The following is a 27,885-nucleotide window of genomic DNA, read 5'->3' on the forward strand; positions in this document are numbered from 1 at the left end:
AGAGCTGGGACTCAAACCCAGATCTGTTGACTCCAAATCCCACGCTCTTGACATTGTAGAGGTGACAAGGACACGGTCTCTCCTTCTTTTGATAAACATTTGCAGAAGGGCGCCCACGGCTTAAGCCCCGGTAAGGTGCATGGGGATCAGGCCCCAGTTGTTCCTCTCATGCATGTTTATCTGCTTATCTAGGGGTTTAGCCCCTCAAGGGGAAGGACCGGTCCTATTCCTTTATTTTGTGCCCCCAAAGCCTCAGGTCTTTGGCAAACCCCACACTTTTGCTGGGTCTTGGTTTCCGTGTCTGTAAAATGAGGAGGCTGAGCTGGAAGTTTAAATTGGGTCCCATTCCCACCAGCACCCACCACCTTCCCCGCGGCCGACTCCCAGCTCCAACACTAGAGGCCTCCAGGACTCCAGCTGACAAGCCGGAGTGTGTCCCCTGCACGGCGCGGCCTCTTCCCAGGCTGGCTGTGGAAACGGAGCCTCCTCCAGACAGCGGGGCTGCTCCGCTCACACGGATCAAGTCGGGAGCCTCATGAGTCATGACAGATGACATAGTTAACGCTCGGGGCCGGCCCAGCCAGTTCATCAAAAGCTCCTGTGTGCCTGGCTCCACGGGCACAGCCACGGAACTACGGTGTGTGCGGCGCAGGAGCAGCGCCAGAGCGCTTCCAAATTGGTTTTGATTAATTGCATAGACATGTCTTTAATTGGTGCCAGGGTAGCAGCCAGAGAACTTATGGGAAAGCAGGATGTTATGCTTTCATTCCCTGAAGTCCCATAAAGCCGTGAAAGATGAGGAACAGAATCACTGCTCGTTGAAAATTTATTGACCGTGCAGACCCAGAAAACACAAATAACTATCTGAATCGAAACCTAACCTCATTTTCCCAACTCATTGGAAGCCAGGCATGTTCCTCTCTGCACCCCTGCTTGCCTGCTGAGATGTATAACTGACCAAAAGGTGTGATTTCTACGAAATGAGTGCCCTCGTACAGAGACGGTATACTCAGCTTTCCCAGGTGGGCGCAGAGGTGATCTGGGAAGGCGCCTCCCCTCGGAAACGTCTCTCCCTCCAGCCCATTACCATCCCGTGAAAGTGATATTAGAGGCTGATTCACTTTGGGTGAAAGGTTCATTCATACGTTCATTCTTTCTTTTCCACCTCTTGGAGATTTAAGACACATGGACTGAGTAGGCATGAAATGCAAACACTGTGTTGGTGTCCGGAGGAATGTAGGAGGCAGTGACGCACAGACCCCTCTGTCGAGCACGTGGTTATCTAGAAGAAAAGAGAGGACTGGTCCACAGACGAACTCATGCGTGGTGAGCACATCACATAAAAGGTGAAGCTTTGGGATTTGGCACCAAGAGGACTTGGTTTGACTCCTAGCTCTGAATCGTATGACTGAGCCACCGCAGAAGTCACTTTGGGGGGCGCCTGGGTGGCTCAGTTGGTTAAGCATCTGCCTGCGACTCAGGTCGAAATCTTGGGGTCCTGAGATCAAGCCTGCATCGGGCTCCCTGCTTGGCGGGGAGCCTGCTTCTCCCTCTCCCTCTGCCTGCAGCTCCTCCTGCTTGCGCTCTCTCTTTCTCGAATAAATAAATAGAATCTTTTCTTTTTTTTAAGAAGTCACTTTGATTCTCTGAGTTTTAACCACAAAATAGGATAATAACACAGCACACGGCGATCATGAGGCTTGTGAGAGCAGAGCTGAAAGTCCCCAGCACAGGGCCTGGCACTGATCAGTAAGTGGTTGCTAATTCTTACTGTCACTAGAGAGGTTCTGATAGAGGACCATGTGACAGCTCGTTTATTCGAGGAGCAAACAAATGTTTCCCAATCACAGCCTCTGTGCCAGGCTCCGTGCTGGGCATTAGGAGTTTAGACAGGAAGCTCTGCCCTGGATGAGACTGAGCTCCATAGTAGCCATGTTATAGTATGGAAGGGATTGCAAGTTGTTACAGGTGTGCTGACAGAAGTGTGCTCAGTGACAGTGCGGAGGAAAGGAGACAGTCACTTCGACCTGGGGAAGTCCGGATACATTTGCCTAAACAGGTGATGCTTGAGCCACGTCCTAAAGACAAAAGGATTTTCACTTGCAGATAAATGCAAGAAAGTGCAAGAGAAAGCATTTTATACACAATGCCAGTTTCTGTCTTTTTTGCTCCTCACCCCTTGATCTTGGAATCAGCTGCTTTCTTTGTATGGAAAGTTCTTCCCTTAGATATTCCCAAAGCTGCCTCCTTCTTGACCTGATATTTTCTAATTTGTTCCTTTGTTTATTGTATGTGTCCCCCACTAGAATGACAGGTCCATGAGAACATGAGATCTGGGCTGGCTTTTTCTCCACTCTATTACAACATATAGAACATTGCCTGGGGGCGCCTGGGTGGCACAGCGGTTAAGCGTCTGCCTTCGGCTCAGGGCGTGATCCCGGCGTTATGGGATCGAGCCCCACGTCAGGCTCCTCCGCTATGAGCCTGCTTCTTCCTCTCCCACTCCCCCTGCTTGTGTTCCCTCTCTCGCTGGCTGTCTCTATCTCTGTTGAATGAATAAATAAAATCTTAAAAAAAAAAAAAAAAAAGAACATTGCCTGGCACAGTGTCGGTGTTGAATGCGTGTTAGTTGCATGAATAAAAAACAATAGGAAGCACGGGAGGGCACACTGAAATCAAGGGACTACGACCACCGCGTGTGGCGCACAGTGGGCATTGACTTTTTTTCTCATAAAGTTGAACAACGAGTTACGCTTGAAGCATAGCCCAGAGGAATCGAGGTGGCAGGTAATCGAAGAGGTGGCCTCCGAGCTTTGCCGCGAAGGCAGAGAAGGATGACAATGGGTGGGAATGTTGGGGAAGGGATTGGCAGGATGAAATGAGATAATTTACAAATCCTTTCCAACCTTGAGCCTCTAGGGATGTATCGCAAACAACTCGTCTCTTGCTACCTTTCCTGGTGCCCTCACCCCTATCCCTCCTTTCCACTCCACCCTGTCTGGAGGCTGTAAGGGCATCTGACACACCATTTCCTGCCAATGTAAATCATGGGCTGATGTGTGATGCTCATTCTTGGTTTTTACCATCCCCCAGGTGGAGATGGTCCCATAACTCAGGGTGGAGGCCCCAGGCGAAGCCAGCCTTTCCACAGGGTGGCAAATAAGGGGAACTGTTTACCCACCAGCACCTTCCTGGCCCTGCTCCAGATAATTTTATGTCCTCAGGTCCTGAATCTGCCCCGTAGCTGGATGCACCTCGGTTCACTTGCTGGAGCACTGACGTGTGACTGTTTAACTGCTGCTGCTCCCTGGCCCGGGGATCCTGGGCTTCAGGGAGCATGGGAAAGAGACAAGAAAGAGAGCTTTATATGAGGTGAGCTTTGACAGTAATAATAACGGCCCCAAACTAACTTACGCTTACATAGTGCTTAACAATTTACAAAGCCCTAGAGAACTCCTATTCATCCTTCAAGACCCTGTGCAAATGTTACCGCTTTTCACCAACCTTCAACTCTCCCAGGCAGAGCTAATCCTTCCCTCCACACTTTGTAAAACCTCCATTATACCCCTAACTACCTTGTAATAAATTTATTTGTGTACATGTCTCATTTCCTCCATTAAACCATCAGCTCCTCAGGGGCAGATCTCTTCTCTCCTAGTAAAACCCATTTCTTTCTTTCATAAAAAGTTATTTTCATGATACATATTTTTCTAATTATAAAATTAATACTTATAGTTACAATGATCAAAAATTGCATATATAAAAGTATAATGAAGAAAATTTAAGGGCGCCTGGGTGGCCCAGTTGGTTGGGGGTCCCATCCTGATCTCGGCTCTGGTGTTGATATCAGGGTCTTGAGTTCAAGCCCCATGCTGGGTGTGGAACCTACTTTAAAAAAAAATGTTATCAGTGTCTTTATCTGGGTGATGAAATTATAGGTGACTTTGTTTTTTAATTTTTATTTATTTATTTATTTATTTATTTATTTATTTGACAGAGAGAGAGACAGCCAGCAAGAGAAGGAACACAAGCAGGGGGAGAGGGAGAGGAAGAAGCAGGCTCCCAGCAGAGCAGGGAACCCGATGCGGGGCTCGATCCCAGGACCCTGGGATCAGGCCCTGAGCCGAAGGCAGACGCTTAAGGACTAAGCCATCCAGGTGCCCCTATAGGTGACATTAAATTTTTTCTTTCTTTTTTTTTTTTAAGGAGGCTCCACACCCAGCGTGGAGCCCAGTGTGGGGCTTGAGCTCACGATCCTGAGATTAAGACCTGAACTGAGATCAACGGTCAGATGCTCAACTGACTGAGCCGCCCAGGCGCTCCAGCACTGATACACATTTTAAGTATATCTTGAGCCTTTTTTTTAGCATACAGAAAGTCAATCTGGGTTTATATAATGCACGTAGTTTTACATCCTATTTATCACCTATTCTATTACGAACGTCTTTAAACATCATTGATGATTTTTCAAAATCATCATTTTAAATGACTGCATTATTTCATTTAATGAATATACCACAATTTACCCGACAATTTCCCCCACTGTGGGACATTCGGGTTAGCTGCTTCTTTTTACTATTTTGCAATAAAATGAATAGCTGCATACGTAAATCTTTGTCTCCGTCTTTGACCATTTCCCTAAGAAAGATACCTAGAAAGGGAATTTCTAGGTCAACTGGTTTCAACTCTTTAAAGGTTATCAACACTTCATGCCAAATTGCTCTGAGAAAGTGATAGCATTTATAATTTCACCAAAACATGAGTGGGCCCATGGCCCAGTGCTCTGACCTGCATTAGGCATTATCCCACTGGTATCTTTACCAAGTCCAGTGGTCTTCTCACCATGCCCCTCAAGGTGAGTATTTTTTCTTAAACACAGCAGAAAGTATACAGCCAAACTCAGTCTTCTTCCAATATTTCAACCTGGGAGGGTATATTTATCGCAACAGTGACTCAGCTACTTTAAACATTTCTGTTCTTTGCTTTGAAAATTGCCTGGGAAGCAGACAACCTGGGCTTTCATATCTAAATTGTACAATTCTGTCTTTGGAGAATGATTTTTTCTTACTTTTGGCAACGGTCAGAAGGCATTTGGAACTCACAGCAAATGAGATGACGAGCTGCCCCTGGAGGTAGGGCTGAAAATGAGGTATAATTTGACAGTAATGACTGAGGTCTTTTCATGACCTGCAAAGGGGTGTCTCACTGGAGTGCCGGGCAGTGGCGGCATCACTCAGGTGGAGGCATGGGGCGAGCACATGGAAGTTATGGAACCTCTTCTCATGACGTCACGGTTACTCCGTGTACAGCCCCGGCGTTAGGCACCAACTTATTTTAGAGCTGATCCCTTTCCACCTTCTCTCTTTGTCAAGCCCGCTTGGGCCCGATATGTCTCCAAGACCCAGAGCTTAAGGGCCAGTTTAGTGGAGAGGGAGTGCATGGCGTGGCAATGGAAAGAGCCCTCAGAATGCGGTCGGAAAGAACTGGGTCTGAGGCCTGGCTCTGCCTATTACCAGCTGTGTTAGGTCTCATTTGTAAAAGATCTTATTTCACAGGATTGTTACGGAGAAATGGAGAACGCATATAACCACACGCAGACACGGGTAGGCAGGCAGACAGACAGACAGACACACACACAGATGCATAAAATATGTATTGAGCACTTTTCTTCTGTCAAGTCTTGCTAAGTACCATGTTTTTTGTTTGTTTGTTTGTTAAAGATTTTATTTATTTATTTGACAGAGACAGCCAGCGAGAGAGGGAACACAAGCAGGGGGAGTGGGAGAGGAAGAAGCAGGGTCCTAGGAAGGAGCCTGATGTGGGGCTCGATCCCAGAATGCTGGGATCACGCCCTGAGCCTAAGGCAGACGCTTAGCGACTGCGCCACCCAGGCGCCCCTGAGTACCATGTTTTATACGGAGTTGGCCATCCAGAAGCCATTTCTCCTATGCTACCTCCCACCACCTCTCCCTTGTTGTTGGGGTGGTCGTGCGGCCCAGCTCTGGCCAATGAGATTTAGGTAGCACTCTGCTGGGAGTTACTGGGGGAGCTTTTGCTTTCCTGATGAAACAGGACTGCGGAGTCTGAACTGCCACTCACCCCCACCGCTTCCTGCCTTGAACTTGGAGGTGAAAGCTGAGCACTGCAGTCATCTTGTAATCAAGATGGAGAGGACAAAGGAGCCTCTCAGGATTCTTGGTATGTCAGAAAATAACTACCTGTTTGTTCAAGTCACTGCTCGTCATCATGACTTGCAGCTAGAAATATTCCAAGGCACACCCACAAAAAGTGTCCATACATAATATATGCTCAATAAAGGGTTTCTCCTTACACTCTTATTTACATACAATTCCTCCCTCTAAAGAGCTAATGATACTGATGATGGTTATCTCGTATTTATGCAGTACTTGGCAATTTTCATAAGATTTTCACATCCATCGTTTTCATGTGATCCTCACAATTCTGCAAGGAAGGCAACTTTTTATCCTGAAGACTCTTCTCAATTGCAAAAGGATATATCAAACGTATTCTAGAATGCTTATATGTTACATATAGGCTTGTCTTCTCTCCTCTCCTTTTCCCCTTCCTTCCTTCCTTCCTTCCTTCCTTCCTTCCTTCCTTCCCTCCTTCCTGCCAGTCCTGGGCCTGTTTTCCTCAGACCTATTCCCTAGCCCTCTCCTGCTCTGTTCTGTTCTGGAACACAGGCGGGCAGATCCATTTAGCCTGTGAATCCAGGCTCTAAGACATCTGGCTTCCAGCTGTTTGGCCAAAGGGAGGTACAAGCCAGAGACTGGGAGTAGGCGTGTGGGGGTGTTTCTTCTCCTTTCCAACTGCCTCAGGTAGCATCTCTGGCTACCTGAATTATCGTTTCTGATCTGGCAACTTCCAGAAACATGACCAGGTCTGCTAATATAGATAGGTTTCCCATCCCACTCCCTGCTACGGACACATAAAGATGCTGGGTGAACTATAACAGAAATGTTTTATTTTTACCGCCCAATTCGAAAAATGTAAAGAGAAATCCCTAGACGTCGGAAATAAAAAAGAAATGAAAATGCAAAGCCAGAACCGGGTACAGGTGACATGCCTTAGCAGAGCCCAGGGATTTCGCACTTAGCTACAGACCCTGAGAGCTGCAGGCTAGGGTTCCACTGCACGCCAAGGAGTACGAGATGGGGCTTCAGTCCCAGCCAGGTGAGGAAGCTGGAACGGAGCCCCCCCCCCCACCCTCCCCACCCCCCGCATAAAGCCCTGACATTGGAAGCTCCGCCCCCGTCCACGAAAAGGAGACTGGGAAAAGTGTACCCCAGCGTTAGTGAAGTCGCAAGGAAGCTTGACGTCTGAAGAGGACTTACGTGGGGAACAATGACACTCATGAGAAATAAAAACCCTAACCTCTGCCAAAAGCATATGGAGGTCTAAATTTATTTTGCGTGTATGCACAGGCACCTACTGAGATAAATTAACGTAAAAAGTGGTCCAGACCATTAAAAATCTTAGGTTAGGGCTGAAGTAAGACCTATGAAAATTCTTAGGTCAGAGCTGATGGTGTATTCAGAACAGCCCCGTAGGGATGCTTAACAAGCCAGAGCTTGAGGAATCCACGAGGAAAAACAACTCCTATTGGAGATGCTCACAAAACGTAAGAAACCACATGTGGAAAGAAACGACCAAAATGGAGCGTCAACACACACGGCTAACTAACTGGAAAAAGGGTAAAAACAGAACCATCTGAAAGAGACTATGAATTCAGGTGATTAAAATAGAGATGAGAGAAGGAATAGAGGCATTAAAAAAAAAAAAAAAACCCAGAATAGTATGAGAGAGTTGGGAGATTTGAAAAAGACCCATGTAGAACTTCCAGAAATGAAAAACAGCCCCTGAAATTAAAAACTCAAAGGATGAGTTGAACTACATATGAGAGCTAGCTGAAGACGGAATTAGAAGAGAGATGGAGGAAATCACCCAAAATGGAGTAAAGACAGAAAGGGTTAGAAGACCTGAGTAAGAGTTTAAGAGATATGAAGGATAAAAAGAGAAAGTCAAGCATATGGCTAATAGGAGTTCCAGAAAGATTTAATAGAGGGAAAGGTAGAAAGTCATTATTAAAAATATTATAGCTGTATTAGTAAGGGTTCTCCAGAGAAACAGAACTAACGTGTGTGCGTGTGTATATGTGTATGTTTGTATGCGTATGCACACACACACACACACATACACACACACACACACATAAATTCATTTTGAGGAATTGGCTTACACGACTATGGCAGCTGACAAGTCCCAAGATTTGCAGTCGGCAAGCTGGAGACCCTGAGACCTGGTGATATAGTTCCAGTTTGAAGGCCCAAGAACCAGGAGAGCCCGTGGTGTAAGTTCCAGTCTGGAAGCCAACAGGCTTGAGACCCAGGAGAAGCCAATGTTTCAGTTTGAATCTGGAGGCCAGAAAGGGCCAATGTCTCAACACAAACGGCTAGGCAGGAAGGGTTTTCTTACCTGTTGGCTGCAGGGAGAGTAGCCTTTTTGTTCTCATCAGACCCGATCGGATGAGGGCCACCCACTGAGGGGGGACATTCTGCTATGGGTCATCCCCAAACGCCCTCAGAGACACACCCAGAATAAGATTTGGCCAAATATCGGGGTACCCCCTAGCGCATTCATACCCGGGTGAAATTGCAAAACAAGAAAAAAAATGAAAGCTCTCAGTGAAAAGGGACAGATTACCAAAAGGGGGGGTAACTACAACGACGGCAGCCTTCTCATCAGCAACAATGGAAACCAAAAGACAGGAGGGTAATATTTTCAAAGTGTGGAAAGAGAATAAATCGCAACACAGAATTCTATACACAGTTGAATTCATAAGTGAGAGCCAGATTCTCGGACATTTTCAGGCAAGCAAAGCCAATGAGCTTACCTCACACAAACTTGCTGAAAAGCGCACGAGTGGACATACTTCGCTGAGAAAATTCAGTCCAGAAAGAAGTTACAAGGAATGTGATTACAAGTGAGATTGGGGCCACAGCCAGCTCCCATCAGCCCAGAGAGCCAGCTGCTAAAATTTCAGCAATTTCGAGAACTGGTTGTTAAACATGGTCGTTATTAAGCATTAAATTGTATTAACTTACAATTAAGTGAATTATTTTTTTAAAACAAGGTTAAAAAATCCTCACAATGCATCACTTCGTAATTATTTTACTACGACGTTGCTATTATCTGTGCTTTCGAGGTAATCCCTCTCTCCCATATCTATATGGTAGAAGTCATATAGAACGGTATGCTACCGGGCATTTGTTCCCATCTCTGTATTTCAGTGACGTCACGTTGGCAGTTTGAGTATTTACAACCAGACATCAACAAATGCTACAAATCAGGGCTCCCTTACCCCCTACCACGTAAGAGCTGGTTGTAAATATCAGCACACCACGGATGACAAGAAATAACAGTTTCCACTCCTAGGTGTCTATCGAAGAGAACTGAATATATCCACGAAAATACTTGTACACAAAAGTTCACGGCAGCGTTATACATAACAGCTAAAGGGTGGACACAATTTAAATGTCCATCAACTAATGACTAGTAAATAACACGTGGTTTATCCATACAATGGAATAATATTCAGGCATAAAAAAGAATGAAGTACCCATACATGCCCCGACATGGATGAACCTTGCAAACATCACGTGGCTTGAAAGATGCCAGAATGAAAAGCCATACATTACATGATTCAATTTATGTGACATTTCTAGAATAGGAAAATCCATAGAGACAGAAAGTAGTTTAGTGGTTGCTAGGGGCTGGGGAGAGGAGGGAAGGGGAAGTGACTGCTAATGGATATGGGATTTCTTTCCTTTTTTTTTTTTTTTTTTTAGATTTTATTTATTTATGTGACAGAGAGACAGCCAGCGAGAGGGAACACAGCAGGGGAATGGGAGAGGAAGAAGCAGGCTCATAGCGGAGGAGCCCGATGTGGGACTCGATCCCATAACGCCGGGATCACGCCCTGAGCCGAAGGCAGACGCTTAATGACTGCGCTACCCAGGCGCCCCCGATATGGGATGTCTTTTGGGGATGATGAAAATGTTCTAAAATTAGTGGTGATGGTTGCACAGTTTTGTGAATATACTAAAAACTATAGAATTGTACATTTAAAGAGGGTGAATTTCATTGTATGTAAATTATATATATATTTTTAAGATTTATTATTTTTTTAAACTTTTTTTTAAAGATTTTATTTATTTATTTGAGAGAGAGAGGGCAGGGGCAGAGGGAGAAGACTCCTTGCTGAGCAGGGAGCCCAACATGGGGCTCAACCCCAGGACCCCAGGATCATGACCTGAGCCAAAGGCAGATGCTTACCTGACAGAGCACCCAGGTACCCCTAAGATTTATTTATTTTAGAGAGAGAGAGAGAGAGTGGGGGGTGCGGGGTAGGGATAGAGGGAGAGAGAGAGAGAAACTCAAGCTGACTGCGCTGAGCACAGAGCTGGACGTGGAGCTTGATCTCATGATCCTGAGGTCAGACCTGAGCTGAAACCAAGAGTCAGATGCTTAACCAACTGTGCCACCCAGGTGCCCCATGAATTGTATTTCAATAAAGAAAAGGGACTGAAGAAAGAAAGGTAGGCAAAGAAATTAATATGCAGGCTTGTAAATCTAAATAAATACTGGCTGTTAAATCATCTAATGGGGGGGGTGGTTAAAAGTAAGTTGGAACCAAAAAACTAAAACCTAAATTACTTGGAAGATAGAAGGGGGTGGAGATCAGAACTGAAGAATTCTAAGGATCCCGAAATCTTCACAATGAGCTAGAGATAGTGATTAACTTAACAAAGGTAGGTCAAGTATGCACATTCATGATGTAAGAACATCCACTGAAGGAACCGAATTAGAACGTGTAACTTCCAAACCACTCGTGAGAATAAAAAGGGAGTGAAGAGGACAACTAAACCAAATACAAGACAAAAGAATAAAGCAAACACATGGTAACAGACAAAACAAAATAATGGAAAAAAATCCCAATATGTCATCATAATAAGAAATAGAAACATGACTAAGAAAAGAAAAATATTCTCAGATATTTCTTTTTAATCCAGCCGTATGTTGATTACAAGAATACATTCACAAGGTAACGACCCAGGAATGTTAAAGGCTGGGGGGAAATACACTGGGTAAACACTAAGTGAAGTAACGCAATATAACAGATTTTAAGGCAAAAAGCATTCTTAGAGATATAGCCATATCTCTTTTTTAAAAATTTATTTTTAAAAAAAATTTTTTAAATTATTATTTATTAAGATTTTGTTTATTTGAGAGACAGAGTGAAAGAGAGAGAGCACTCAGAGGAAGAGGGAGAAGCAGACTCCCCACCGAGCAGGGAGCCGGATGCAGGGCTCGATCCCAGGACCCTGAGACCATGACCTGAGATGAAGGCAGACGCCTAAGGGACTGAGCCACCTAGGCGCCCCACAGTCATATACTTTAGTGACAAAAGGAACAGTTCATCAGGAAGATATGACCCAGAACCTCTCTGTACCAACTGGAAACACTGCCTCCAAATACATAGGAGTATGAGGAGAAATGGACAAATCCACACAGTGAGAGTTTCTAACGTATCTCCCTCAGTAGCTGGTGGAGTAAGCTGATGAAACATTTGTAAGGCTATAGAAGATTTAAAGAACACAACAGTCCAGCTTTTTCTTTTCATCTTTCCATACACACACTCTTGGCCTCGGAAGTTCCTCTTCCCTATTGCTACACACTGAGTCCATTGCCAAAATTTGTGGATTCTCACAGTACAGTGGGTTGGTTCTGTGCCGACCCCCTTTCATCCTTAGCTAGTTCTTGGCTCAGGCTTTAGTTGCCTCTTCCCCGAACCGCTATAACTGTCTCCTAATTGACCACCCCCCTATATTTATGGAGAATCGCCCAAATGACATGTGGTTGAGTAGTTTCATTTCGATGCTATAAATTTTTGGATTAAGCCAGACTAAAGGTATTGCGAGATTTCAGTCACAGTGGACGCACTTTTACTATACTGAGCTCTAGTGTGAAGTTATCGGGTATTTGGAGGGATGGTAAAGATAAAATCCTAGCAAGCTCCCTCTGGCTGGTATATTATTCCAGGTACATACGGTATTCTCTTTATGAGGAATCCTGTGGGGGGGATATTCTGAAATCTGTACTTCTCCTGTCCAAACAATTTGTATATATTTTATGGACACCGAATCACGTAACTGATATTTCCACTTTGCTAGGGCCACTAGAAAACTCACAGTCAAATTTGCTGGCTGCTTTTAACAGGTATATAAATAACTAATACCTACTGAATACTTGTTTTGACCCAAGCACTGCTCAAATCTTTACATGTTTTAATCTATTTAACCCCCATCTCATGCCAATGAAATATGACCATTACGGGCCCCATTTTAAGATGAGGAAATTGAGGCCTGGAAAGGTTATATAATTGGCCCAGGATAACAGGTAGTAAGACAGAATTTGTACCCAGGCAGTCTGGTTCCAGAGTCTATACTCTGAACCACAATAAGACATTACCTTTTTAAGTCCTATGATATGCATGCCTGTGTGCTAATCATAGCCCCTGGCTCTATTTTTTTTTAAAGATTTTATTTATTTATTTGTCAGAGAGAGAGAGTGAGAGAGAGAGAGAGAGCACAAGCAGGTGGAGCAGCTGGCAGGGGGATAAGCAGGCTCCCCACTGAGCAAGGAGCCGGATGCGGGGCTCGATCCCGGGACCCTGGGATCATGACCTGAGCCAAAGGCAGCGTTTAACCGACTAAGCCACCCAGGAGCCGCAGTCCCTGGCTCTATTAATTTCCTATGCATATACTGTGGCTTCGGGCCAAGATGTAGTAGGGACTATACTTACCTCCCTAATCGAAGCAGCTACAAATTTGGACAAGACATATGAAACAGTGATTTTTAAGACATTGGATATCAAGCAACTAAAACCAGTGATCCCTGAGAAACAGAAGACAAGCGAGGTAAACCCTATGATTGTCCCTGCTTACCTCCTAGAGAGGGTTTCTAGGCCCTACGTAGTGCTGAGAGTAAACCCAGGTGGAACCAGTGGTTTTCCCGAGTTGAAGAGATGGAGGTCAAGGTGGCAAGAGTTCACAGGGAGGAGTGCCAAAGAGAAGAAAGCTGCACCAGAAGAAAGCTCTGGCTATCTGCTGAGCTTCCCCCTTGAGTCTTCAGCATGCAGGTGAGGAAAATACCTGAGACCAGAGAGCACCATCCAAAGGAACCAGAAGGAACACAGGTCCCGTTCCTGTTCCCAACATTCAGAGCGGCAGGCATATTTTATGAGGCATCGGGGGGCTTTGCCACAATAGTGGGGCAAAATTCGCCCCAGACTAATGTTGTTCTGGCCCCATCTAACAACATTGAAAGGTAACAGCCAAAAGCTATTTCCGAAAATACAAAAATCCCTCAATTGAAACTGACCAAGATAGGTAGAATGGATTGATAAAAACATTAAAACGGCTACAACTGTATTCTATGTGATCAAGAAGCTAGAGAAGGGGGCGCCTGGGTGGCACAGTGGTTGGGCGTCTGCCTTCGGCTCAGGGCGTGATCCCAGCATTATGGGATCGAGCCCCACGTCAGGCTCCTCCGCTATGAGCCTGCTTCTTCCTCTCCCACTCCCCCTGCTTGTATTCCCTCTCTCGCTGGCTGTCTCTCTGTCGAATAAATAAATAAAATCTTAAAAAAAAAAAAAAGAAGCTAGAGAAAGCACTGAGCTTGTTAGAGACACAGAAGATGTCAAAAAGGTTAAGTCACAGAAGCAACAAACACAGTCCACGCCCATCTCTTGGTTTCTAAATACCGTTCTCCAATAAAAGGACCCAGAGTTCTTCAGAGAAATGTTTGATTGCAGATCTAGAACAGGGAAAATACAAGATGACTCTGGAGCACGCTGTAGTATTAAAAGTAAGGAAGTGTTCAAAAACAAGAGAATGGGAGCGCGTCGAAGAGACACAGAAGCCAACCCGAAAGAGCATCCGATGGCCCAAAATGGAACAATCTGAGCAACAAAATAAATAACATAGCATTGGATTATAATGCAAAATATCAAATAAATATACATGAGTCCAAAATGATATAAATAATTGAATAAATAGACTGGGAAGGAAGATAATTAGTCCATACAGAATTCCAAACAACAGATGCAGATACTCCCCTTTTGCAGGAGGCGGAACTTAATCATTCCCCTTCCCTTGAGTGTGGGCTGAACTGGGCGACTTGCTTCCAAAGAACAGAGTATGGAAAGAAAAAAATTGTGTCTTCAAAGTAGGAAAATCTATCAAAACTACCTAATCAGGTGATTATAGTGAAGGCCACCAATGATGTGATGTGGCTATCATGTGTCCTTTAATTTGATGTAATAACAAGCACACTTTCCCTGGTCTTCTTTCTCAAAACCCATAACCCCAGCTAATCATCAATCAAACCAGAAAAACATCGGCCAAACCCAAATGAAGGGCTATTCTGTAACAGACATGACCAGTGCTCTTTAAAACATTCAAGGTCATGAAAAACAAGAAAAGACTGAGAAACTGTCATGGGTCAGAAGAGACTAACAAGACATAACAAGTAAATGAGACCTGATATCTTATTGATTGCTGGGACAGAAAAAAAAGACATTGGAAAGACTGTTGAAATCTGTATAACGTGTGGGGTTTCAGTAATCGTCGTGCCCAAATGTTTGTATCTTAGTTTTGGCATAAGTGCACCACAGTAAGATAATAACATTGGGAGAAACTAAAACTGGATGAGGGGCATTTGGGAATGCCCTGTACCATCTCTGCAAGTTTTCTGTAAATCCAAAATTATTCCAAAATAAAAAATATATTTAAAAAACCCAAGTCAAATTTCTTTTTTTTGTTTTTTAAAGATTTTATTTATTTATTCGACAGAGATAGAGACAGCCAGCGAGACAGGGAACACAAGCAGGGGGAATGGGAGAGGAAGAAGCAGGCTAATAGTGGAGGAGTCTGATGTGGGGCTCGATCCCAGAATGCCGGGATCACGCCCTGAGCCGAAGGCAGACGCTTAACCGCTGTGCCACCCAGGCGCCCCCCAAGTCAAATTTCTTGAGATGGAAACCACTGTACTTGAGATGAAGAGTACACAAAATGAGATTAAAATAGAGTAGACATTTCAGAAGAAAGCAATAGTAAATTTGGGGACACAGCAATAGAAAGTAAAAGAAAGAGAAAAAAAAGGGAAAAAAATTGAACAGAGTATCAGTGAGCTGTGGGACAACTTCAAGTGGCCTACTATACATGTAATTGGGGTCCCTAAAGGAGGGAAGGTGGAAAAAATATTTGAAGAAATAATGTCCATGAATTTTCCAAATTTGGTGAAAAGTTCAGGCCCACAAATCTAAGAAGCTCAATGAACCCCAAGCACAGGAAACATGAAAAATACTATACCAGGGCATACAAAATCAAATCACTAAAGTCAGTAATACAGAAGAGGCCTTAAGAGCAGCAAAAGAGGAAACAGTACATACAGAGAAACAAAGATAAGAATTACAGCAGAAATAATGCAAGCCAGAAGACACTGGAGCAAAATCTTCAAGGGACAGAAAAAAAAACTGTCAACTTATAATTTGAAAATATCTTTCAATAACAGATGTGACAATGGGAAAAGAGTTTTTTCAATAAATGGTGCAGGAATAACTAGAGATTAACATGCAAAAGAATGAAGTCAGACGCTTACTTCACGCCATATACAAAAACAAATTCAAAATGGATCGAAGACCTAAACATAATAGCTGAAACTACAAAATTCTTGGGAGAAAACATAGGGATACATCTTCATGACTTTGGATTTGGCAATGGTTTCTTAGCACAAAGCAACTATAAAAATAAATAAATAAATAAATAAACAAACAAACAAACAAACAAACAAACTGAACTTCCTCAAAATTAAAACTCTTCTGTACCAAAGGACACTATCAAGAAAGTGAAAACACAATCCACAGAATGGCGGAAGATATTTGCAAATCATATATCAGATAAAGGTCTAGTATCCCGAATATACAAAGAGCTCTTTCAACTCAACAACAAAAAGACAACCCAAATAAAAAGTGGGCAAAGGGGTTGTATGATAGACATTTCTCCAAAGATACACACATGGCCAGAAAGTTCACCAAAGCATGCTTGACATCATTAGTTATTAGGGAAATGCAAACCAAACCACAATGAGATTCCACTTCACATGCACTAGAACGGAGATATATATATATGTAGGTATGAACCCAGGAGAATTAAAAATAGGTATTCAAACAAAAATCTGTACATACGCACATTCATAGCAGCGTTATTCACAATAGCAAAAGGTAGAAACACAAATGTATATCAATGGATGAATGGGTAAAGAAAACGTGGTGTATCAATGCAACGGAATATTATTCGGCCATAAACAGTAAGGTCTGAAGCTCCGATACGTGCTACAACATGGATGAGCCTTGAAAACATTATGCTAAATGAAAGAAGCCAGACACAAAAGGCCACATATTGCGTGATTACATTTGTATGAAAATTTCAGACTAAGCAAATCCATAGGGACAGGAAGTTGATTAGTGGTTGGTTGCCAGGGGCTTGGGAGAGTGGGTGAATGGGGAGTGTCAGCTTAATGGATCCAAGATTTCCTTTTGGAGTGATGAAAATGTTCTGGAACTAGACAGCGGTAGTGATGGTACAACACTGTGAATATACTGTCACTGAAATGTACACTTAAAAATGGTTAAAATGGTGAATTTTGTTATGTGAACTTCGCCACAATAAAAAAGCAATTACCGTAAGTCTGTTCTTTTATTCATCTATCAAACATTAATTGAACAATTCCAGACCAGCTTTATTCTGGATGCAGGGAATACAGAGAACAATCAGATATGGTCTTGGCTTTTGAGGAGTTCACGGGCTGGTAGGGGAGGAAGAACATTCTGCAAACAATTAAGTTGAATTAAGTGTTCAAGTTTCTCTGACATCAGAGTGCATACGTAAACTGGGGGTGCAGAGAACAGCAACGGTAAGGTTAAGGCTCGAGTGCTGAGTAGGAGTTTGCTGGGTGGATGGCAGCAGCAAGTGCTTCCAGGCGGAGCGCGTGACCCGCGGCAGCTCAGAAAGCTGGGGTCCAAGAGCCACCAGTTTCCAGTAAACTAAACCATACGGCACATGTGTAGCAGTGTGGAGGATGGGCTTCAGGACACCGAGGTGACAGGTGGGTAACCAACTCAATCTGGTTGCAGTAGGTGATGCTAAGAAATGTTAGGGTAATGACATGTACCTCACTGAATGTGAGGGTCCAAGATTAGGCCACTTGGGGGGGGTGGACACTGCATGTCCCTAAGGTGGGTCTGCAGGACATTTTGTTCTCAGGACACATCAAACCAGAATTTACATCCCTCTTCCCCATCTGATGTATTCTATTTTTAATGATTTTTTTTTCATTTGAAACCTACTTCCCTTTTCCTTGGGCTTCCTCTGTTTTCCTGTTTGAAATATGTGTTACTATGGAAATGTCATGGCACAGTATACTGGCATTTACAAGTGAAGTGTAAAGAATTTTCGGAACATCTAGAAACACAAGTCTGTGGTTTAGGAATATAAACCCTAATGATGTGATAGCATTCACGCCTTTAAACACTGTGTCATAAATATAAACACACCCGGAAATTTGAGACAGCATAGAGGAGATAGTTAAGAACTTTATTAGGATTTATATGCCCAGATTTTAAAAATATATATGAGAAATATTAAAAACATAAAACCTAACACACTACTTGGAAAGAACATCTGGAAAAATGAATGACAGAATGCCAGCATTTACTTACGAACACACACCTCTGGAAGGACCAGAGGGCCTGGACACCCCAAGGAAACTTGGAAAAACCTTTGTCCTATTTCGATGCTATAAATACATTTCCTAAAAATTGCCTGTAAATCACCTGTTGGTAAATCTTATTTCTCAAATGTGAGGTTGACTGCTATTTTAAAGATATCTTAACAACGTCCGCGTTAATAAAGGCCATTACTACCAGTGGAGTAATGGAAAAAAACGCATGGGGCTGAGTGAAATTCAAGGTCCTTCATTATTATCCTGGCTCAGCCACCAGTTAGATGTGTGATTCAAGAAAAGTCACTCAACTTCCCTGGGCCAATTTCCTCATCTAAGCTGAGTTGTAATTCTGAATTTTCACTTATTAGGTTCTTAAAGCAAGGTACAGGAGGACTGGCCCACAGCCTGACATCCAGTTTCTTCTGAAAGGTACAACTTCACACCGAATCCTGGGGATGGTACAGCCACGGGCCAATTAACCACTGTTCTGTGTGTTTTGCCTCTTTAGACCCCACTTTCTCATTCCCACAATCACCCTATGGGAGCCCATTCTCAGTGGTCTCTCCACCTCTGGCCCTTTCCCTATGCCATGAAGCCGGGCAGCCTGAGGGTAAGGGCCCAACCCTCTGTGCCTCACGCAGGCCCAGACCTGAAGGAATTCATTAAATGAATGTTCACTGGATGTTCCTGGAGGAAGATGAGGCAGAGAAATGGGTCTGGTGAAATACCCTAGGGGTGAACTTTTGGCTGCTGTTTTCCACCATTCCTGAACCTTCCAAAATTTCCGCAATGGGGTAGAAATATAAACATACCACAAGCATTAAGCCCTCCTTTTCCCGGCTTTCTGCCAATGCCCCGGCCTCCCATAAATAATGCAAACTTTGCCCAGTTCACCAGCGTTGGGAATAGGACACGGGGCACACATCTTTAACACAAACAGCCATTACAGTCTCTGCATGTGTGCTGCTTAAACAGCAATGACACCACGCATTTGTTTTCGTGGACCTAACACCTGCCATCTAGCCCCAGGCCAAGACCCCTGCCAACTGGCTTCAGAAAAGGCCATCTATCAACAGGGTTTAGGCACCATCTTGATTCATCTGCCATACAGGAAATACAAAACACAACTATAAGAATTATTTGTCTTCTTGAGCAAAAACAGGTTTAGGCTTTATTAACTGGCAAGAGCTAGAAGGCAGTGGGTCAGGCTTTTTGGCGATCATTGCCATATTACAGAGTAATTCAAGAGCCGTTAGGAAGACTAAGGCAGCAAAGGAAGTCGCTATCTATTGAGTCCTTTGCTACATGGGGGTCTTGTGCTGGGCGCCACCTACGGTATTTGAAGTAAGCCTCATAGCTAATAATCACTATCGAACACGCTATATTCTTGCTCTTGCCTGTGTCCTCCACTTAAATGTGTGCTCAGGGGGAGGAACACTCTGTTGTCTCGTTCATTGCTACATCCTCAGTGTTTAGAACAGTGTCAGTTACACATAAGCAGTCAATAAATATTTGTTGAACCAACGGAACGAACAAATCTACAAGATAAGTGTTATGATCCTCCTTTTACAGCTGAGTCAACTGGAGTGCTCCAAGGGTGCAAAATGAGCTGCCCCAAGGCACGTGGTTCGTTAAGGAGCCAGTACTGACACCCACTCTCGCTCTTCTGTTCTTTCTACAGACCGGCACTTAGACTTTGAAGAACTATCTCAGCTTGACAGATCGACGTGTGCCTAAAAAAGATGTGCGTACTCATTTGAAACTTTGAAATTTTACCAAGAAGGTGGTATATTTGGCATTTCAATGATAAACATTTTGCTAGGGGCGCCTGGGTGGCACAGTGGTTGGGCGCCTGCCTTCGGCTCAGGGCGTGATCCCGGCGTTATGGGATCGAGCCCCACATCAGGCTCCTCCGCTATGAGCCTGCTTCTTCCTCTCCCACTCCCCCTGCTTGTGTTCCCTCTTTCGCTGGCTGTCTCTATCTCTGTCAAATAAATAAATAAAATCTTTAAAAAATAAAAATAAAAAAAAATAAACATTTTGCTAAAGCAACCACGAAGGACACATTTTCCCCAGATAACAACCATTTCATCTAGGGGTAGGCATTTTCTACGTCATTTCTCACTTTAAAATCCCGTAACATGATTACTCTTCAGACGTAAGCAAAAAGCGCAGCAATTCTGGATTCCATCAAAATAGCACTTGCAAACTTTAGTTTTGTAAGTTACCACAGTAAGATGACTAACGATATGCTGCGGAATTCTCAGTGTGGGATACCAAACAGTCCCATGTACATCCATGTTGCTCGAGTGTCCCAGTATGGGAGGAGGTAGGCTTGGCACATCAGAAGCCATTCCTATCCTCACAAAATTATATGGAAGGCTCAAGGAGCCTTCGGAGAATCAGCCGTAACAAAATCCATCTTGAGAATATTCCCTTTGTATGAAAGAATGCAAGAATGAGGTTAATTCTGCTTGGGAGAGCATTTTCACATCCTTTCCCATTGTCAGAACATACTTGATCCAGATGTGCTCTTTTATTTACCTGGGATTACATAACAGGAGCATGCCACTCATGGTAACATCCCATATCGCTTTGGCTGGGTTTTTTTGCAGGCATTCTGGTCCGTTGGCTTCTCCTCTGCGGCAGGCCCTTTTCCCTTCTGTCCCACTCTCGCTACCAACGCAGTAGCACACAGCCTCCATGTCCACCCAGCCAGTTAACCGTTCACAGACCAAGCTAGCGGTTTGGCCTGTCTCCATTGCCACTTTTTGGTGCTACTGTTTTATTCTGATGATAAAAGTGGTAACATTTTGGAGAAATTTTTAAAAGAGAAGAAACAGAAATTAAGAAAACACTTATCACCGAACCACCCAGAGTTAGTGCACCCGTTCCGGTCATTTAAAAAAACATTTTTGGATTTACATATACTATTTTTGTGTACCACTCTTTTCCCTTAACGTTATAAGCATTTTGCCATGCTGTTTTAACTGTGCATAAACATTAATTATAATGACTGCATAAGAGTCTATTGTACGGTCATACGGTAATTTATTTAACCAATTTTCTACTGTTGGACTTCTGGATTGTTAAGAATAAATTCTGCCCACATTTTAGACTATTTCTTTAGGACAGAGTCCCAGAAGTGGAATTAGAGGATCAGAAGATATAAACATGTTTAAAGCTCCTGACAGATACTGCCAAATTGCTTTTCAGAGAGCTGTTGCCAATTTATACTTCCAACATTCGCCAGCGTGTTTTTCTACCAATACAGATCTGTCTAAAGGATAATAAAATCTAAGTGGAACACACAGTCCTCAAGTTATTCATGCAGTTGGGAGAGGCTTCATGACGGCAGTGCAGAGGCCCATGGCAGGGGTCATACCTATTGCCGGGTACGCAATTAACAACGAGTTACTGTGAGCACGCGGAAGAGGAGTTCTCCCACAGTGAAGAGTAACAGAATTCGATTTCAGACTGTCAGATCTCAAGCCTGGGTCTGTTTCGTTCATTGCTGCACCTCAGCACACAGGACAGTGCCTGGCACATACAGTCGCTCGACAGAAATGTGTTGAATTAACACAGACTCTTCTTTCAAACGCATTTTTTTTTCAGCAGCTGTAAGAGTTAGTCACTCCTGGATTCAAGGGAAACTTGACTGGCTGGATTATAAATACCCTTGTAAACATCTGTCCAATCCTGAGATTCTATTTCAATTTTAGAAAATCGGTTTAAATGAAGGTGACCCGATACAGCTCTCTTTAGAGAAAAAACAAGTAAACACATCTGAAAGGGTACACCCTGGGCACCAGCACGCAAAAAAGTGTAGCATTCAGTGCATGTTGTTACCTCCATAGTAGTCACTTCCATAGGTAAGAACTAAACTCGTTCAAATGCTGCCCGTGGCTGTGGCAATTTTGGACCCACCTTCAGTTCATTCTGTTACCGCTGGTTGCAACTCTGAACTATTTGCAGAATTGCCCAAACTGTTTCTGATATATTATAAGGTGTAATATAAGTAGTTTGTGTAATATCATTTTTTGTTGATATGGTTAAGATAAACTGAGTCAATCATTCAGTTCTAGTTCATTCTCCTAGCACTGTAAAGATTCCCTTCAATATTCCACAATTTCTATATAATAAACTCAGACACCGCTGGATCTATAGGGCATTAACATTACTGTTGGAAAAGGATCAATCAACTATCATTTTATAAACATACTCTGTATACATTAGACCAGGGGTAGGCAAAATATGGTCCATGGGCCAAACCTGGTCCACCATCTGTTTTTCTCTGGTATATAAGCTAAGAAGTCTAAGAATGGCTTTTTACATTTTTAAGCAGTTGAACTAAATCAAAATAGAATTTTGTAACATGTGAAAATGATATGAAATTCAAATTCCAGTATCCATAAATAAAGTTTTATTAGGACACAGCCAAGTTCATCTGTTTCTGTATTAGCTAGGTCTGCTTTTGCAATAAATTGCTGAGCAGTTACAACACAGACTGTATGGCCCACAAATCCTAAGACATTTCCCTTATAGAGAAAATTTCTTGGCCCCTTCAGTAGACCCAAGGGTCCTTGGAGGTATTGAAGTTTCCCACTACGGATTTTTTATTTCTAGATATTAATACTGGGAAAAGGGTGATGCAACTGGGACAGTATTTGCAAGGATCTGATAAGGCAGAGACTAGAGAAGATACATACATGAAGGTTGCCTTGGAAGTATGCAAAGCCCGGTAAAATCTGAGAGGTCTGATCTAACCAAGAAGCAGTTGGAGAATGCAGGGTTGTATATACGGTTCCAGCAGCAGAGGAACCTCTTGCCGATTGAGCCACATGGGACCCTGGTTAGACCCAATCCCAAGAAGCCTAGTGAGCCTAGCTGACAAGGTGGTCTGCAAACAGCAGGCTGGCTGAGCAGTGTATGTGACGCAGAGACAGACAGTTCCCCAATAATAGGTCCCTCCTTTACTAGATGTCCTCAAGTCAGTTGGTACCCAGCTTGATCCAGGCATCTCCACTGGCAAATCTGAACTCTAAGAAATGCATCTGAAAGGAAGGCTCTGGAAAGCAGGTCCCAGGTACACATTCTTCCCAAACAATAACATTTCAGTGAGGATTCAGAGCCAGGGGCAGAATTCAGAAGACTGCAGAACTACCCATGTTTTCTGAAATCAAAACTTGGTGAATATTTTATTCTCCCTGTTTTTGCTCATTACCAGTGGAGCTGGTGGGAGTAAGGGAGGGGTGATGGGTACAGGAAAAATTAGATAAAATCACTGATGGGATGATCTGCCCTGGAACGTGTCTCTTCTCCTGGACGTCCAGCTGTGGAATATAACATTCCATGTGGATTTTGCACCAGAATGGGATGGGGAGGGAGATCAGCCTGAAAGCCGATGATTCATTAACCGACTGTATGCGGAGCTTGAGAATTACCGTCAAGCTCTGCAGATGGCCAGCTCCCCTCCTGGTGTCCTACAGAGAGCCAGGCCTCATCGTCTACGTTTAGGTGGAGCTTACCCTGAGAGAATGGGATTGGCATGTTGTATTTCTGAAAAACTTTCATGACTCCTGAATACCAGAGATAACCAAATTGCTTCCTTAAGAAACTTGTAACGCTAGTTGGGTCTGGGGAATGGAACCACTGGTGGCTAAGGGTGGGAGGGAGCTGCTTCTTCTTCCCAGTACGTCTCTTAGATAAAACAAAAACAAGAACCCATCCCTTCATGTTGTCCCACCCTGCTTCTTGAGGATAAGAAAGCAGCTTGGGGCCAATTTCCCTACTCAAGGCTAGAGGGCTGAAGTGGGAAGCTGGAAAAGGAATAGAAAATTAGAGTTGTAAGCTGAATGGAAAATTTTGACCAAAAGGGAGGGAGGTGTGATCCTGAACCAGAAAACAAAGCACCAGTATAACAGAGGAGAAAGAGCAAACTGGTAGAGAAGAAACAGGGGTGTGTAAGAAAAGCCAAGGACAGGAGCCTGGGGCATGATGATAGGTGGATTCTTGAGACTACAGGATCAGGACCTCAAGAAACCTGTGGGGTAGGTGGCAGTCCACGATGTAGTTCAGGGTAAATTTTGTGTCAGTGATAGAACAGATTTGATGGGCGGGCACATAGCGGTACTGTTTTATGAGAATTGTCCCGTCTGGGGATACTCCTAGGAGATCATGCTCTGGCCTGGGGCCTAGTGATTCTGAGCACCCACGTATGGGTAGTTTGCTGTGGGATGAGTGTTAGGGCAGAAATTTTACTTCCCCAAATCTGAGCCGTTTTAGGGTCTATTAACTTTTTTTTTAAAGATTTTATTTTTTTGAGAGAGAGAGAGAGAAAGCAAGAGAGCCCGAGCTGGGGGGAGGGGCAGGAGAGGGACAAGCAGACTCCCCACTGAGCAGGGAGCCCGATGCAGGGCTTGATCCCAAGACCCTGGGATCATGACCTGAGCCAAGGCAAACACTTAACCAACTGAGCCACCCAGGCATCCCAGTCTATTATCATTTCACTGGATATTTTCTGGGAAGCCTTGCAAATGGGCAATGGGCTTAGGTAGAGCCATAGTTTGTTTGGTTTGGTTTTAGTACTACCGACTGGTACTCAGCACATGATCTAAAGGAAAAAATTAAGTCCTTTTCATTACAGCTACTGGTAACAATTTGAATTCACATTCTTGATTACCTGCTTCTGGTTGCTGTGTCCAAACCCTGTCTGGGCCAACAATGCTTCTGGTACCCTACGCTCCAGCATGGTCTTGGTCCAGCATCTTTGGAAGGCTCACTCCAGCCCTGTTCACAGGACAGGAATAAGTCCAGAAATAAGCTCTCTCAGGTTGGAGGTGCTACTGTAGGATCCGGGCCCTGGCCAAGGAGCATACAATTTTCCAGCAATCACCACTGAGCCTAGCAAGGATCAAGAAGAGGCTCGGCCACGAAGTTGCAATAGCCAGCTGTGGGGGATTTGTTCCGGAAGTGCAGTGTCCCTGGAGGTAAGTGCTTGTGGGGAACCAGGGCATAATCTGATGCAGAAGATGTAATGGTCCTGAAGCAGAATGCCTACAAATGGCTAAGTAGGAAGAAGTCTGCAAGCTGTTGTTTGGTTTAAGAGTTCTTTTGCACATGACCTTTTATTTGTGGGATAAGGTCTAGGTTTCAGGGCGCTTCAAAACTGACAGGTATTAGCAGGGAACTTGTCATTTTTTGAAGGGGATAGAGACAGTGAAAGAATAGAACGAATAGAAAGAATATAACTATGTTGAATAAATAAGTGTTGGGCTTCTATCAACCAATATGGTTTACTAACTTACTAGTTAAGTAATAGGGACTGTCACACATAAAAATCCTTGGGTAAAACAGAGACATTGGCTAATCCCGTGAAATGCTGTTTGTTTCTTTCTTTTTCTGTTTCTTTCTTTCTGCTTTTTTGAATGCTGTTTCTAACCATCCCTCCCCTACACCTCCATCAGGCATTTCTGAGATATTTCCAGTCTAAGTGGCATTACTTGGAATCCACTTGAGAAAAGTTCCATTCCATAAATCCTGGCAGAGAGGCAGAAAGAGACAAAGGAGTCTAAACTTGCAGAACTTTTTTTGGTGGTGGTGGGGGTTGATGGGAAAACTAAATAATCAGTGAGTTATTATAAACCTATCCACAGATTCAGGGGAAGCAATTTATAAACTAATGGCATAGTTAGGGCAGAGGAGAGGAAGCAAATTATCCCAAATTGTTCCTCTTCTGCAACAAACACCATTACCTTTCTTCAGACTTTGCTATTTCAACCAGCAGCACCATCATTTTCCTATCGATGCAGTTTTGAAGCCTCATGCTATTCCACCTGCTTGGGAAGCTTTCCCTAATTTCCTAGCCTCCTGTCTCACCCTTCTTTATGGATCCAGTCAGGAATCATCTCATCTGTATGTCCACCCAGCCAGCCCTTGGTGATCTTGTTTTATACCTTCACACTGTCAATGCCCGGCAGTGTTCTAAAAACTGCAGGTGCTCAAAAACACCTGACAGTGTCGGCATTAGTTACTAAGAACAGGCCACGGCGTGGGAATCAGCACCGAGGCAGCAGACTCCCATAATTCAAGGTCTAGAGTATCACCTCGTCTTCCTCCTCACACATCACAGCTGGGCCTGAGTCCGCTGGCTTATATTTTGCAGAACCAAATCCTCCTCTTCCAGCAGAGGGGACTACCCAAATGAGTGGGGGTCCAGAGCACAGGACTCATGAAACAAATCCAGCTCTTCTGTAAGAGACAGGTCTGTGAGAAGCTGAGGATAGGTGGCCAACCCCTGAGTACTGACGGGTTCCCACTGAGTCATTCGGGCTGGATATGCCCTTAGCACTGCTCACTAGGTCAGCATGCCACTGCCTTCTGTACCATACCTCAGGTCCTGCCTGTGAAGCGGGCTAGAACTGTAGGCCTTCTTTTGGGGTCCTCCCAGAATATGCCTTCCTGGGCACAGAAAGACTCCGGGAGGTCCTGTTCCCACCTTTCAGTGGTATGATCCCCTGAGGCAGAATGTTGGGAACACAGGAACAGGGCAGCCACAACAAGCTATGGTTTGGGCAGCAAGGAAATCCAAACTTGTTAAGCAAAAGAAAGCAAGAAACAAGCATGTACCAGAAGTCAACACCCAAGTAAGTTCCTCAAAATTGGAAGACGGCCCAGTAGTCCAGCAAGGGTAACTAGGAGAGTGGTAACATATGGGAAGGAGCGGTAAAGACTGAAAATGGATGAGCCCCAAATGAAGGTGCCTAACTGTGAGGCAGCTTTCTAGCTTAGGCTCAACTCCCTCCCCTTCCTTTCACCAGGGGGGGAACCAATCCTGAGCTGCCCTGGTGGGAAGGCTTGTTGAGGATGAAGCCTGCAGAAGCTGGCTGGCAGGGTAGTGGTTTTGGGGATGGGATACCGACACAGGTATTTCCCCACCAGCTTCGCACTGGAGATGAGTCCACGTTTCAGAACTTATCTTTTTCCTTACACACGAGCTATTTTTCCTAGTTTCCTTTGAAAGATCAGAGTGAAAGTCAAATCTTCGAGGTTTAGATTCATCCTTCAAAATACCTGATATAACTTTTGCAGAAACTTTCCTCATATTCAAGTTTTCTTTCAAAATAAGTCTAACGGTTTCTTTATCTAAATTTAACTCTTCGGCCATCATCCTCACAGTCAACCGCCTGTTTGAACAAACCAAGTCCTTGACCTTCTGGATATTTTCATCTGTCCGGTGGGTGACTGGACGACCACTTCGGGCGTCATCTCGCACATCTTCCCGCCCTTCTTTAAACCTTTTGTGCCAGTCGAAAACTCGGGCCCTTGACATGACTTCATCCCCATAAGCTTCTTTTAACAGGTGGTGGGTCTCACTTGCAGACTTATTCAATTTCACGCAAAATTTGATACTAATCCTTTGTTCTAGATAGCGGTCACCCATTCTGGCACTTAAACAACACGGGAAAGTAAAAAGACAACTGTAAGGGGAAGAGAGTGGAACGAATCTCTATAGGGCTGCAGGTGTAATCATGTCGCTATTAATGATCCTCCAGAAGCCTCACCAAGGAAGAGTAATTGCTTTTCTGAGTTTTCGCCCCTCAGCTTCCGGTCGAGGCTAGGGAAGCCCGTCCTGAGAAGCTAATGGGGCCAAAGAGCAGCTGCAAAACTGGGGAAAATGAAATCTCCTACACGTCTCCGTTCAACTTGTGCACGCAGGTCTGCGGAGGGTGTGCAAATCCGTCAGCAAGGTCCTCCCGATTCCGCGGCCCTTCAGAGTTTATGGCGATTTCTGCAATGGAGGCCTAAGTGGTGGCAACGTAAGCAAGCAAGGAGACATACACAGGTGATATAACGTGCAAGCTCGCCCCAGATCTGCGGAAACCCGCGCACGCCAAACCTACCGAAGGTGCGCCGGGCCCGCCTGCTCTAGAGTCCCGGGAGACACGTCCGCATGCGCACTGCCATCCCCTCGCGGGGTAGCTTGTGCGCAGGCGCACTGCAGCAGCCCGCGCCAGG

At 44.2% G+C, this 27,885-nt stretch overlaps 1 protein-coding gene across 2 annotated transcripts; it reads right to left on the reverse strand.

Moving 5' to 3' along the window:
- Nucleotides 1-426: 426 nt before the first annotated feature.
- Nucleotides 427-27,859, reverse strand: GVQW3 (GVQW motif containing 3). Of its 2 annotated transcripts, XM_057316604.1 has the most exons (2): nt 26,842-27,396; nt 427-860 (listed from the first exon to the last, which is right to left on the reverse strand). In XM_057316604.1, exons 1-2 carry the CDS (start codon nt 27,308-27,310, stop codon nt 589-591), a joined length of 741 nt encoding a protein of 246 aa, XP_057172587.1. In that variant the 5' UTR covers nt 27,311-27,396; the 3' UTR covers nt 427-588. The 2 variants fall into 2 exon arrangements, with proteins under 2 accessions (XP_057172587.1, XP_048073071.1); XM_048217114.2 differs by lacking the exon at nt 427-860 and having other exon boundaries at nt 22,275-27,859.
- Nucleotides 27,860-27,885: the final 26 nt, after the last annotated feature.

This window comes from Ursus arctos, unplaced genomic scaffold (genome assembly GCF_023065955.2).
Source record: "Ursus arctos isolate Adak ecotype North America unplaced genomic scaffold, UrsArc2.0 scaffold_22, whole genome shotgun sequence".
Lineage (NCBI taxonomy): Eukaryota > Metazoa > Chordata > Mammalia > Carnivora > Ursidae > Ursus > Ursus arctos.

Bases quoted from the DNA above. Each gene is read 5' to 3' on its own strand.
- GVQW3 (XM_057316604.1), bottom strand. From the start codon at position 27,310: ATGGGTGACCGCTATCTAGAACAAAGGATTAGTATCAAATTTTGCGTG. The intron at 861-26,841 runs GTTCTGAAACGT...CGATTCAGATAG, and splicing joins GTGTGTAAGGAAAAAGATAA to TTATTTGTGTTTTCTGGGTC.